We start from the raw sequence: 14,698 nt of genomic DNA on the forward strand, positions 1-14,698 counted from the left end.
ACATTAGTCAAGAACTGAGCCTAGTCGTCACAACTAAGGCACTCCCTACTCTCAAGGAACAAGAACAATCATCTCCATTTAATACAGTAGAACAAGACTTCAAATTTTTTAACAAAAGTAAAACTAACTACACCTGGTTCAAGCAAAACCCTTGAAAAAGAACTACGACACAACGAAAAACCAACGGGGAATTATTACACTACATAAGAAAAACAAAATATTTTTTTTCTTCGACTTTGAACCCTAAAGAACACAGTCGAGGAAATTCATCATCTGGAAAAGTTATTCTTAGTTCCACTCAAAAGCCAAACATACCTCAACTTAACTTTTAACAAGCTCATAACAAATTCAAGTGCTCAAGGGAGATAAGAGGTTCAAACAGATAGTCAATTCGAACAAAATGGATCAGTCTTGTAGCGTGGTTGCCAAAGAAGTAGGATTACAGGCTCAAAGGGGCTAACTAAGGTACACAACAATTAGGCGGGTCACAAACACAGAATCGGCTCAACAAAGAAATGCATATATCACTTCCTAAACTGAACAAGACTGTTATTTTACTTTGCAAATACATGGGGAAAGTACTTGACATCAACTGACATGCATAGAATATCACCAAAACCTCATACACACATTGGTACATAACTCACTTAAGACCGGATCTATCCCGACTCTCTAGTCAAGGCGGTTAAGCAACATCATAATCAAACATTTTACGGCACTTATACATGAGTCAAGAATTGAGCCTGGGCGTCACAATTAAGGCAATCACCACTCTCAAGGCACAACAAAGTCAAGAAAAGTCATCTCTATTTAATACTATAGCACAAGACTTCAAATTTCCTAACAAAAGAAAAACTAACTACACCTAGTTCAAGCAAAATCCTTGGAAAAGAACTGCGGCACAAAGAAAATCCAAGGGAGAATTGTTACACTACCTAAGAAAAAAAATTATTATTATTTTTTTCTTCGACTTTGATCCCTCAAGAAGTAAGTCGAGGAAATCCATCGTCCGGAAAAGTCAATTTTTTTTCTTGTTCCAAACAAATTAAAAGAAAACAAACACACATGTACATATTTACATCCCCACCCCACACTTTAAATTGTGACATGTCCCCATGACACACAAATAAAAGCAAGAGGTAAAGAAAAATCCCCTGAATCATCTAGCCGGAGTGTGAGTCAAAATCGGGATCTCCTTTGCACGCCCGACCTAGTGCACACATCCATGCAGTGAGCTTCTTTTCTGCCTTCTTTGGGTCACCCCACACTTATCATGCTTACTCTTTTCAGTTCGCTACTTTAGGGCCCCATTGCTCCTTTCATCTTGAAGACCACCCTTTCTTCTCCCACTCTGAGCATGAGCTACCTTTCCTGAATGTCCAGAATAGCTCTACCCGTTGCCAAGAAGGATCTCCCTAGAATCAGAGGGATCTCCCTGTTCTCTTCCACATTCACCATGATGAAGTCCATAGGGAACACAAGTCCAACCGCACTAGCACATCTTCCAATATTCCTTCCGGTATGATTGTGCTCTGATCCGCCAGCTGCAAAGACACATGTATAGATCTTATTTCTCCAATCTCTCCCTCCAATTTCCTAAAAATAGACAAAGGCATACGATTAATAGCAGCACCTGAATCACACAAAGATTTTTCAAACTTGGTACTTCCTAAAGAGCAAGGTATAGTAAAACTCCCTGGATCTCCACACTTTTGAGGGAGCTTATTTGCAAAATGGCACTATAGTGATCTGTGAGCTTGACAACTGATATCTCTTCCACTTTCCGCTTGTTGGAAAATATCTCCTTCAAGAACTTATTCATAGGTTGGCATCTGTGAAAGCACCTCTGTGAATGGTAGATCAACATACGCCTGCTTGAGCACATCTAGGAAACGCCCAAATTGTTTGTCCAGCTTCTCTCTTCTATGCTTCTGAGGGAAAGGTAGAGTAGGCATGTATTTGCTTTCCTCAGTCTCCTCATTCATTGAATTCATCTTTCTTCTTCTTCTGAGCTCTAGTCTTCCTCTTCTTCTTCGGAACATCATCTACCATCACTTCACCTTCTTGAATGTTGCTATCTTGCTGCTCCTTCACAATCTCTATCCGTCTTTCAATCAACTCATCCCTTTGTTTTGCCCTAGGATCCTCCAATACGTTCCCACTCCTCAAAGACACTACATTTATTTCTCTTTTGGGTTTCTCTCAGTATCAATAGGGAGAGTTCCTGGAACCCTCTAATATAATATATTATCAAGTTGCCCCACTTGTCTTTCCAAGTTTCGAATGGTCGTGCCCTGTTCTTGAATAGCTGTGCCTTGTTCTTGTATAGCTGAGCCATGGGTTTCAAGCCTCTCATCTATCTTAATAATAAAGGCCTTCATAAGATCTTCCATGCTAGACTGATTAGACTGTTGAGGCTGATATTGCTGCCTCTGCTAATTTAGAAAACATATAGCTCCTTGTCCGTGGGTTCTGGAGTTATTTTTTGCCATGCATTCACACTACCACATGGTGAACTCTAAAAAAAACCTGGGTTCCTCTGCCCTATGGAATTAAAATTATTGCCACCTTAGTAGTTACCTCTGTTAAAGCTCCCCACAACATTTACTACTTCATCTGTAGTAAGGCCTAACACTCATGCATTGGATGCCCCATTGCACAAAAATCACAAACCAAGGATGGCTGGCTCTGGTCCTTGGCTAAGGTTAACTTTCGTATCTCTCTGGCCATGGTGTCAATCTGGGCTTACACTGATGTGTTAGAGTCTACTTGATGCACCCCAACCTTTTTCCTTCTCTCGTTATCGTCTGCAGGCCATTGATTTGCATCTTCAGATAATTCATTTAGAATTGCAACAACCTCCTCAGGAGTTTTCTTCATAAGAGGACCTCCAACTGCATTACTTAGTGTCCTCCTGCCAGAGGGTGTCAGCACATCCTAGAAATCATGGAGTTGCATCCATAAGTCTACTCCATGATGCTGACATTTTCTCACAATATCCTTAAATCTTTCCCATGCTTCAAACACTGTTTTTGTATCTTTCTGCTCGAAGTTGTGGATCTCTCTTCAAATTTTCCCTGTTTTTGTTGCTGAAAAATATTATTCAAGGGACTTCATTGTCATGTCTTACCAAGTTTGAATTGACCCAGTCGGCAAACTCCGCAACCAGTTCTTAGTATCCTCCCTCAGTGAAAAAGGAAATGTCCTTAAGTAGATAGCATCTTTCGATACCCTGTTGTGCTGGAAGGTATCCATCAAATGAGTATTTGGATCTTCATTGGGTTTGCCTCGAAAAACACAATTGTTCTGAATGGTCTGAAGTAGCCCTTGCTTGATCTAAAAATTATTTATTATTTCGACATGCAAAATACCAAATTGGGTTGCACAGTAACACCCGTGTTGTCTCGCACAGGAAATACATGATAGTCGGTCTCCTACACAAAAAGAACGCCTCTGTTTGACCTTTTCTCCACCTTTTCCTTCTCGTCCCTTCTATCACTACTAGTATCTGTTTCTATTCTCTTTCATTTTTTTTTAAAATCAATTTTTAATTGGAATATGACCTAAAATCTTTACTGTTTTCAAAATTTATTTCTCCAAACTAACAGTATCCTACATGCCCTTCTGTTTATGCCACCTCTTCTTCGCCGCACCGCACTGTCGGCGAGCCTAGGTAGGAACCCAATCTCCATTTCTTTTCTAGTTTTCTATTTCTTTTTCCTCTATCTTACTCTCTTTCTCTTTCTTCCTCTCTCTTTCCCATTCTCTCTCCCCCCCTGTTGGTTAGAGTCCGGCGAAGTAGATCTCCATCGGAGTCGTCACCGCCGACCCTTCTTCAACATCTCCCCCTCCCTCTTTCTTCTGTGTGTGTGGGACTATACAGAGGTAGTTCTGGAGACGCAATCCCTTTTCCGGCGAAGATCCGGTCAAGTGCTGGCACAGATTTCAAGAGAGTAAATTGTATGGTAGTGGTTGCAGCCAGTGAGTCAGCCTGCTCAACCTCTTTCCGGGCAGCTTTGAGGCGGATCAGTACCTCCGGCCAGTCAGAGTTGCTTTTGATCTCGTGTGTACGTCAAGACTATGTGCGAGGTTCTACTTTCAGGAGTTGGTACCTCCTGATTTTCTGTTCCCTTCTCTTACATAAGTTAAAATTGTCATATAAGTTCGTAGTTTGGTCTACACAAATCATTAGCGTTCTTGTTGTGTAGCTTGTTTTTTCAAGGTTGGTACATTGCTTGTTATTGCGTTATCAATTGCCTTAATTTACCGTCGATTCTAGTGGTGGTGGTCCATGATAGTAGAATAAGGCCATGTCCTTGATGGTGGCAGGGGGTGGCAGGGGTGGGGGAGTGGTGGGGGGTGGGGCAGGGGGCAAAGGGAGCAATGGGACCAAGGGAGCCATTAGGTTGAGAATTGGGTTGTGGAACATAGGGACGCTGACGAGTAAGTCTATAGAGTTAGCTAAGATTCTCCAGAAGAGGAAGGTCAATATAGCATGTGTTCAGGAGACTCGGTGGATAGGAACGAGAGCGAAGGACGCAGACGGGTTTAAACCGTGGCACTCAGGTAGCATGAAGGGTAGGAACGGAGTGGGTATTTTGGTGGATAGGGATCTTAGAGAGTTGGTGGTTGAGGTTACGCAGGTGAATGATTGGCTTATGGCGATTAAGTTAGTGGTTGGAGAGCTCACCCTAAATGTCATTAGCGCGTATGTTCCCCAGTGGGCTTAGATGAGGAGGTTAAGAGGCACTTCTGGGAGGATTTGGATGAGGTTGTGCATGGTATTTGTTGATACCCAATTTTTTCCTAAGTATTTTTCTTGCAAATACTTTCAAAATAGCATATATAAGTATGCCCAAGTGTTTAGTATTTTTCCTAATCTTTAAAGGATTTCTAAATCAATTTTTAAATCAATTTATTGCCCATTTTAGCAGTACAAAAACCAATAATTATTCCCAAAATTATCATTTTGGCGAATAACTTATTTTACTCTCATATTTATACCAAAATATAGCTAAGGTAATTTTTATACATTTTTTTACAATTTATTTAGTATTTTAATGGATAAATTGCATGTAATTGCAATTTTAGCCTATTTTAAGAATTAATAGCATTCTATAATTATGAAATTGGTTCCAATATTTTTAAATTAATATTTATATATCATTAACTGATCCAGTACTTTTAATCTGCTTTCAAAATCATTTTCACTATTTTTATAAAATAAAAGGGGGAAAACTGGCTATTTAAAATTTGGCCTCATTTCGTTTCAATTGCAGCCCCATTACATTTCGACTATAGCCACATTGACCCCCCCTAATTGACCCAATTTTGAATCCCAACCGGACCAGCCCAATTCCATACCCTTAACCCGTTTTAATTACCCGACCCAAACCCCTTTTAATCCAGGCCGTTGATCAATCTGATCAACACGATCTCCCCTTACCATTTTAATTCACCCAAACCCCCAACCCTTACTCATTTCACTCTATCAGCCACCCCTGAATTCCTTTCCTCTCTCAAACTCTCTCAAACTCTCTCGAAGGTTCTTGAAACCCTACTTCTACCATGTTCAACCTCAATCTCACCGGAATCCATGGCCTCTCAGGCCATGGATGGCCTATACTCACCTCCCTCTGCTCTTGAACACTTGGTGTTTGAAGTTTTGAGGTCTGACCTCGATGGTGTCCGTTCACGATTCAAGGTTCCATGGCCTTTCCGGCTTTGCTCCGGCGTATCCAAGCATTATGAGCCTATTTCTGACTTATCCGACTCAGATCGAACCTTTTCCAAGCCTTTCTCGTTTTAGGGTTCCTCTGAAACCCTAGCTGTTCGAGGTTTTCTCTGATTTGTTCTTAAATTTGTTCTATATCTGTGCTCTACTTGAGTTCTTAAACATTTTCCCCAATTTTTTCTTTCAAAAATTACTTCTCTTCGATTTAGGGTTTCTGAAAAGTTCAAAATGTTTCTCCGACTTTTCTTTTCCTTTTTCTTTGTGTATATTTGTCACGCATGTGCTTCTACTGCTTTCTTATGTTTTTCTACTATATATGTTCTTCTGTGCCTTGTCTTTCTACTGTGTTTATACACCATGCTTATATGTTCGTCCTACTGTGTTTTTCCTATATGTCTTGTTGATATATTTTTCTGGTATTTTGTGTTCTCCTACTATATGTATCTCCTACGGAGTTCTTAAGTTCTTTGTTTGCCCTTTTACTGGACCTTGTTTGAGTTCTCTTTAAACATGTTTCATCTACTGTTTTCTTAAGTGTTATACTACCTCTTTTCGCTTCTGAACTTGTTTAAGTCCCAGGTTTTCTTAAAACATGTTCCTTCTACCCTCACTATGCTTCGAGTCAGTTTCTTCACTTTGCTGTTTCAAACTTGCTATTGTATCTGTTTGTTTTCTTATAAGTCTCTGAAAGAAACCTCTGAACATGTTTCAATTATTTGTCTCCTCGTCTCTGTATCTGATTTGAGTTGGAAACCCTAGGATTTGGGGTTTTGGCGAGTTTTGATCTTGTGTTTGGACTAGGGTTCTATTTTTGAACCCTGGACTCTCTCAGACTCACTCTGAGTCTATAAACTGAGCTTGACTTTGTTTATGACTCTAAACTTTTTCTATGCTAGACCCTTCTATTGATTGGTATGATAGTTCTTCGTACTTTAGCATGGCTGTATGTTTTTATGTGTGATGAATCCTTTCTTCCAAAAAGGTTTTCAACTTTTGATTGATTCAGAATCCTCTTTTAGGTTTAATTGATTAGTACTGATTTTCCTTAATTCGAGATTTTTCCCATTTTCCTGGCCTGGTTCATTCACATGAAATCTTCAATTGTTGATTTTACTGGCTGTTGATTGATTGCCTTTCCTTATTTTGCACAAATCGTGTGCTATCAAACTTTTTCCTTAAATAAATCTCTATGTATTTACCCTTCTTGTAATGCTTTGGAAAAGTGTTTGATCAACCTCTTGCCTTAATTATTTTACCCGTTTGAAATCAAAATCCCTTAACTAAAGGGAAACTTGTGTAATTGATTGACAACTGAATTTTTTTAAATTATTCTCCTACCTTATTCTGCTTGCCTTCTACAATATAAAAAGGGCAAGACTCCTTTCTCACAAGAACAGCCTCGAATTCAACTTTTCAGACACTTTCAATTACAGACTCTCAATCCAACACTTTTACACTACTCAATCTCATAGTTCTCTTCTAAAATCATAGTGTTCTAACTGCTTGCTTGCACTTTGGCTTTACAAGACTACTGCTTTCTCTTCTTTTGTTTCCCTGAAACTGGTATGTTCTAGTTTGGTTTTCAGCCTCATCCCAATGTGTTTACATTACAGCTTCTACACCCCTGTCTGCTTTACTGACTATGGTTAATGTTAATTAGCATGTCAATTCCTTTGCATATGTTTCTACTGTGAATCCCTACAGCCCTGTCTGCTTTACTGCCTATGTTTAATGTTAATTAGCATGTCAATTCCTTTGCATATGTTTCTACTGTGAATCCCTACACTCCTGTCTGCTTTACTGCCTATGTTTAACGTTAATTAGCATGTCAACTTCTTTGCGTATGTTTCTACTATGAATCCCTGCATCCCTGTGCCCTTCTATGTATTTGAGTTGAAGTTCAGAACATGACAACATCCAAATTGTTGCTCATGTTTGGACTTGATCCCTTAGGGGATCCTAACTCCCAAACAATATGTCTAACAGGTTGGTTGGGTTGTGCCAGCACTTCCAATTGCTAGGTATGACCACCAACCTATCTTTGCTTTTCCCCTAGAATCCCTTCTCTGCACTTACACTCGTTCCTAGTTTCTAAGTTCTGCCCCCCTCCTGTGAGCCTTGCCATAGGACCTTGAGCTCCCTCTGAACTTGGACACTTGAGGGCTGGCTCTTCCACACTGCACTATGACTCAATCTTGTATTTGGGTGTAAGCACTGCCCGGAGTCCATGAGGCTCTTGGGAACTCTGACACACCCAAATGAGAAAGGCTTTGGATTTTGGTCTTTGGAGTTGGTTTACTTCATGCTTCAGGCAGGAAACCTGAATCAGGCTCTCCTTGGTTGTAAATTTTTTTAATGTAATTTTACCTTTTCTTATTTATTCTGGGCTGTAATAACTTGTAATAACTATTAGGGCTTCTAGTGAAAGGGGGAGGGTAAATCATGCATGCAAAAAGGGGTAGATATCATGTTCATAGGTGAAAATTATACTTATGTACTTATATCCTACTTTCAACTTTCGTTTCTGTATTGCATATAGATACCATGTCTATAGGTTACGCATTTCATATAGAAACCATGTCTATAGGTTATGTATTTCATATAGAAACCATGTCTATAGGTTCTACATTTCATATAGAACCTATGTCTATTCTGCATTTCTGCATCATATAGAGACCATGTCTATAAGTCATCTCTGAAACGCTGTATATCATATAGATAATATGCCTATAGGACTTCCTGAATTTTGCATCTGCATGTATCACTAGGCAAACTCGTTTATAGGTTTAAACAACTAACAACATTTAGATATCATTCCCATAGGACTTCTGCACTCTTGTTTCGCTTGTAAAAAATGTTTTTCAAATCAATAGCACCTAGAAAGCATGCCTATAGGAGCTATCAACTAAAATCTGAATCGCCCATTCGCTTATAAGTCTAAAATTAGCAGTAACAACAACGACTGTAGAATTTATACTCCTGTAATTGACAGTTTCTTTTCCTAAATCAGCATACTTCTTTTCTGAACTAATAGATATCATGCCTATAGGTTTCGTTTAACACTTAGGCAAGCCATAGGATAACTTATAAATTGAATCAGATTTTTATTAACTACAACCAGCAGGCAGTCCTGATTTGGGCTTCTTATCTGAAATATGTAATAGATCAGTCCGCCACAACTTTTAAGTTTAAACAGACCCTAATCAGTACGTGTAAAGACATGCTAAACTATATGCTTCTCTTTGTTTTTTTAAGGAGGTTTGTTTGAGCCCTTTCTATCTGTTATGTGCTTCTCCCCTATATTTGTTACATATGTGTTTTGATTGTCGCCTTAAAATTTTGTCTTTTGAAACTATAAAACCTCACATCCCTTCCCTTTAGGATTAGTAGTCCCAAATACCTCCGGGACTGATAGGATTGGGGCGGGTAGTAGCATGCAATAAGAAAACGAGACTATTCCGCGTTTTAATACCTTAACGGGGTGGGAAAGGGTAGATATGGATATGATGACCATGCGATAACACCACGTGTATAAACGGTTACCGGGTGTTGTGGGGGGTGATCCATATTATTTATAAACCTAGGACCCCCCTCCCTTTACTTGTTTATTTTTAAAAGACTGCTTTTCTCAAATTTCAACTTCTTTAATCTTTCTTTTTAACTTCAATTACTTGCAGTAATTATGTGAAACCCCCTTCCCTTTACTTGTTTATTTTCAGAATTTCAAAGACTACTTTCTTCCCAAACTTCAACTTCTTTAACTACTTTCAATTGCTTGCAGCCATTATGTTAAAACCTCCTCGTATTTGTAATTCTTGCTTGGCTACTTGTTGTTTGCACTTAAAGTCACAATTATAGCATGGCCAGGAACCACACTAGTGGATCTCGAGGGGTGCCTAACACCTTCCCTTCAAGATAATTTCAAGCCCTTACCCATTCTCTGGTTTTCTAAATCAAATTTCTTCTTAGTGTCCTAATGCACTTAATCATTAGGTGGCGACTCTTCAATTCAAACCCAATTCCCAAAAGGAAACGAGTTGTCCGCCCAAATATCATAAACCCGATTTCACGAGAAAAAGGGGGCATCGACAGCATGGCGACTCCACTAGGGATGTTCTTTAAGGCTTTTACCGTTTCATGCTATTCGTGACTGTATGCTTCTTTATATGTCTTTACTTGTTTAAATGCCTTTAAGTATTTATTCCTTCTTCTACTATGAAACTGACTTGTCTCTTTGTTTCTTTTCTTTATTTCTCTTAATGCTTTCCTTTATCGCTTTCCTTTAATACTGTTGTAAATTATGAGAAACTGTTGTAATTATTACTTTATGAACGTGCAAATACGTGACAACTTGTTTAATTATTGTAACTGCATATTCAACATCATATTCCACTCGTGCCAAACAAAAGACCATAGCAACACTTATAATGACTGGTTGCGCTATTCCGATATTATCACCCCCTAAATCCGGTAAAGGCATATTTGCGAGGTAAAACCAGTCGATCAACGGTGTAGTCGACGGTTCCGCGCCTTTCCCTCTTGAGTTGTCCACTCAAGGGTACCAGTCTAATACCACATAGAAACCTTACTCTGTTTAATTGTACATGCATCATGGTCAAACCTAGCCGAGTCAGTTATGTTGTCCGCATAATGACTCTTTAAGATAGCCTTGTCCAAAGTCCACTGGGTTTCCTTGAAACCCAAACGGACCTTATCACGTTCTGTGCATTTGTTTGGAGAACTAAAGTGCTTTTATGCCAATTATTGATATTTAGTAGTCAAGTCTGGTGGAGGTAAGGGCCTAACCTTTTGTCTTGCAGAAACATGAGGCACGAAGTCCCCAGATTCGGCATGGTCACCAACATCCACCCCAAATTGCTAAACTGGTGGGGAGATCTTCATTCCAGTGATCAATCTCTTGTCAGGAAATATCTAGGAAACCTACCCTCTCTCTTGGAAATTCAACCCAACAACAAAATCATAGAAGCTGCTACCCTATTCTGGGATTATGATAGGTCTGTGTTTGCCGGTCTGCTGAAGGAAATGAGCGGACATCTGGCCTGAGCTTACTTGCTACTAGGACTGCGCAAGCTGGGAGAACTGTTCGAGGGAGCTAACAATGCTGAGTCTGGGAAGGTCCTTCTGGGACCAAATAGATAGGAGTTTCCATTTTTCGCTTTATAAGATATAATAAGGCCTATGGCCACTAGTGACATTTTTTATTTCCTGTTATTTAGTATCGTTTTGAGATTCGTCTACCTTTTTATCAATAAAATGAGGCATTTAGCATTCTAAGTTCTCCAAATTAACTTGTCGCTAGGCCTACCTTGGGCACAACAAGGTCCCCAAAATTAGGACGCGCTTTATATTTCCTGCACTACGTGTTTAAATATTGCAACAATTTTTCCTTCCTTATGATCCTTACTGACTTATCACCTTTTTGTTTTACTTTTTGTTTATTCCCCTCCAAGGTTAGTTCGTGAACTCTGGAAACATCAACATACTTTACAAGATCTAGGGGCCCTCCACGTACTCCTCCTCCCAGTCCCGTCAGACACAAAAGCAAAAGAAGAATGGAAGATTCAAACAACTAAGCTGAACGGGTAGAGGTCACTCGTGGTGCTATGGTCCCCAAGGAAAATTCCTCTCAAATAGAACAAAAACTACTGAAATTCCAAGAAGAGCTTGATCAAGTCTAGAATTTAGAAAGTCTGTCATTTTCCCTTACCACTCCAGAAGTTACCTTCCCAAATACTCAGAATACCATACCTCCACAAAGCATCCCAAAGCAACCCGCTCCTCACCACCACTGCAATACTTGCCACACTCCCAACAATGCTCCACTGCTCATCCCGGAACCTTTGAACTCCATAAATGACCACTGCCACACCCAACACAACACCCCCATCTACGTGGAGACCGTGCCACATTCTACCCAGCCCACCTCAAACACACCCGAGTCCGATGATAAGGAATTGCTCATCAGAAATCTGGCTGAAGAGCTTAAGAAGTTGACCACCAGAATTCAAGGCGTTGAAGGAAGTAAGGGAATTGAGGGGCTAAACTATGAAGATCTATGCATACAGCCCGATGTCGAACTGCCGAGGGGTACAAACCTTCCAAGTTCGAAATGTTTGATGGTACAGGGGATCCCAGGGTTCACTTGAGAACATACTGCAATAAGCTGGTCGGAGTAGGAAAACACGAGAAGATCCGCATGAAGCTTTTCATGAGGAGCCTGAAAGGAGATGCTCTGTCTTGGTACATTAGCCAAGACCCAAAAAAGTGGTCAAACTGGGTGAGTATGGCGTCCGACTTCATGGACAGATTCAGGTTCAATATGGAAAATGCACCGGATGTGTTTTACATTTCAGAATTTAAAGAAGAAACCCACAGAAACATTCCGGGAGTATGCCACTCCTTGGAGATCAGAGGCTGCTAAGGTCCGACCTGCTTTAGGGGAAGAACAGATGAACAAGTTTTTCGTCCGGGCTCAGGATCCGCAATATTATGAAAGACTGATGATGATCGAGAGTCATAAATTTTCTGACATCATCAAGCTAGGAGAAAGAATCGAGGAAGGTATCAAGAGTGGTATGGTTACGAACTTTGAAGCCCTGCAAGCTACCAATAAGGCTCTACAGTCTGGTGGTACGTCCGAGAAAAGGGACGTAGGCGCCGTGATGATTGCACAGAGAACCAAGTCACCTGCCAAATACCAAACTAATCCAATACCTCCGTTACATATCAGCCCACTCCAAATTTTCAAACACCCGCACCTTCCTACCAAACTCCACCGCCTACTTATCAATCACCTCCACCTCCTACATACCAACCTGCTTCACCCAGATATTCCCAACCCGCACACGTCTACCAAGCCTACAACACTCAACAATCCCACTATCAATCACCTCCCCCTCGTCAAAACTTTCCTAGACCCTGACCAAATTTTGACCGCAGACCTCCCAAACAGTATACTGCCATTGCCGAACCAATCGACCAGCTGTACGAAAGGCTCAAAGCTGCTGGTTATGTTACCCCCATCCCTGCTATAACCCCTAAAAACCCTTCCCAATGGGTCAACCCAAATAAAACCTGTGCATACCATTCTGGCATGAAGGGGCATACCATTGATGAATGCCGCTCCCTGAAGGATAAGATCCAGGCTTTGATTGACAACAAGATCATCGTGGCGAAGGAGCCTGCTCCGAATGTCCGCAATAACCCTCTACCAGACCACAAGGGAGGAAGTGTTCACATGATTGAAATAGAGGATGATTGGGATCCCAAAGGATCAATCGGTTTGATCGCAGAAGGCGACGATCCAAAGAAACCAACAGTCACCCTTAATCCGATTGTAGTCCAGATTCAGCCTTCTGGAGATGCCGAGGTGAACATGTCCATACCACTTGAGTTTGAAACACCATCCTCTGCAAAGACCCCAACACCAATTGAGGTCGAGTTTGGGTCCCCAAAGGCGCCTGTACCATTTGAAGTTGATGTATTACCTTCCAAAGCAAGGTGGCCCATTCCAGTAGCAATGACAGCCGTAACACCATTCCGCACAAAAGCCATACCATGGGACTACACAGCCGAGGCAAGAAGAAAGGGGAAAGCCAAGTTCGGGGAAGCAGTTGCGGCACAGGGTATGACAAGAACAGGTAGGGTTTATACCCTAGAACACTTGGCTGAGTCGAGTAAGCAGACCTCTGGTCGACAAGCCATCACTGAAATTGGGCCCGATGATCTCTGGAGAAAGATACAAGCGAAGGAATACTCAGTCATTGATGAGCTGAACAAAACACTGGCACAGATTTCTATCCTTACTCTGCTACAGAGTTTCGATGCACACAAGAACGCCTTGTAAAGAGTGCTGAGTGAGGCATATGTACCAAGCAACATCACCGGGGGAGAGATGGCTAACATGGTAGGTCAGGTATTGGAGAGTCACAAGATCACTTTTCACGAAGATGAGCTGCCACCGGAGGGATTGAGCCACAACAAGGCATTGCACATCACCGTGCAGCGCGAAGATTATTTTATCACCAGAATCTTAGTCGATGGGGGGTCCAGTCTCAACATTTGTCCGTTGGTAACACTCAGGATGTTGGTAAAAGGGTTGAATAAAATCAAGGACGGGGCCATCAACATTAAAGCTTTCGACGGTTCTCAAAGGTATACTATTGGGGAGATTAGCTTATGTTTGCAAATGGGGCCAACTTGGTTTGATGTTGATTTTCAAGTAATAGACGTGCCGGCGTCCTACAACCTGCTATTGGGACGGCCGTGGATTCATGCCGCTGGGGCCGTGGCATCAACACTACATCAGGCAGTGAAGTTTGAGTAGAATCACCAAGAGGTGATCATTCATGGCGACGGTAGCAATCCCATATACAGCCGCCAGACCATTCTAGCAATTGGAGGAAGAAGAAGGATAGGTGGGGAAAATTACCACCACATCGAGCGAGTTAACGCCGTGGATAAGGATAAGTGGTGGGATAACAAAATTGAAAGCATATTGAACTGGAGCGGGTATGAACTTGGCAAGGGACTTGGAAAGAATCTCCAGGAAATCTCTAAGCCCATCAAGCTCAAGAAACACGGCACCACCTTCGGATTGGGGTATGAATATACCTGGAAAGAATTCGATGAATGGTCGCCGCCCTGGCGTGGTCCTTACTATCCATTAGAGCAGCCAATACCACGCTTGGAACGGACTTTCCAACCGGCCAAAGTTATCTATGGGTCAGAAGAAGAGGAAACACTAGCAGCAATGAGGAATTTGTTCCTAGAAGACGATGATATGGATTGTTGTGTCATTTTTGAGGAGGAGGGGGAGGAAGGCCCTTCCATACAGGCAGTAAGCAGAGGAGCATGCCTCAACAACTGGACCGTCAGAACCACCAGAGCCCGGCGTGCCTCGGGGTAGCAAGGCTGAACAAGCACCATGCACTATTTTATTTT

At 41.3% G+C, this 14,698-nt stretch overlaps 1 protein-coding gene across 1 annotated transcript; it reads left to right on the top strand.

Moving 5' to 3' along the window:
- LOC109237417 lies at positions 4,311 to 4,730 on the top strand. Its single transcript, XM_019403725.1, has one exon. The coding sequence runs from the start codon at positions 4,311 to 4,313 to the stop codon at positions 4,728 to 4,730; it is 420 nt and encodes a 139-aa protein (XP_019259270.1).

The sequence above is a fragment of the Nicotiana attenuata genome, chromosome 1 (genome assembly GCF_001879085.1).
Source record: "Nicotiana attenuata strain UT chromosome 1, NIATTr2, whole genome shotgun sequence".
NCBI lineage: Eukaryota > Viridiplantae > Streptophyta > Magnoliopsida > Solanales > Solanaceae > Nicotiana > Nicotiana attenuata.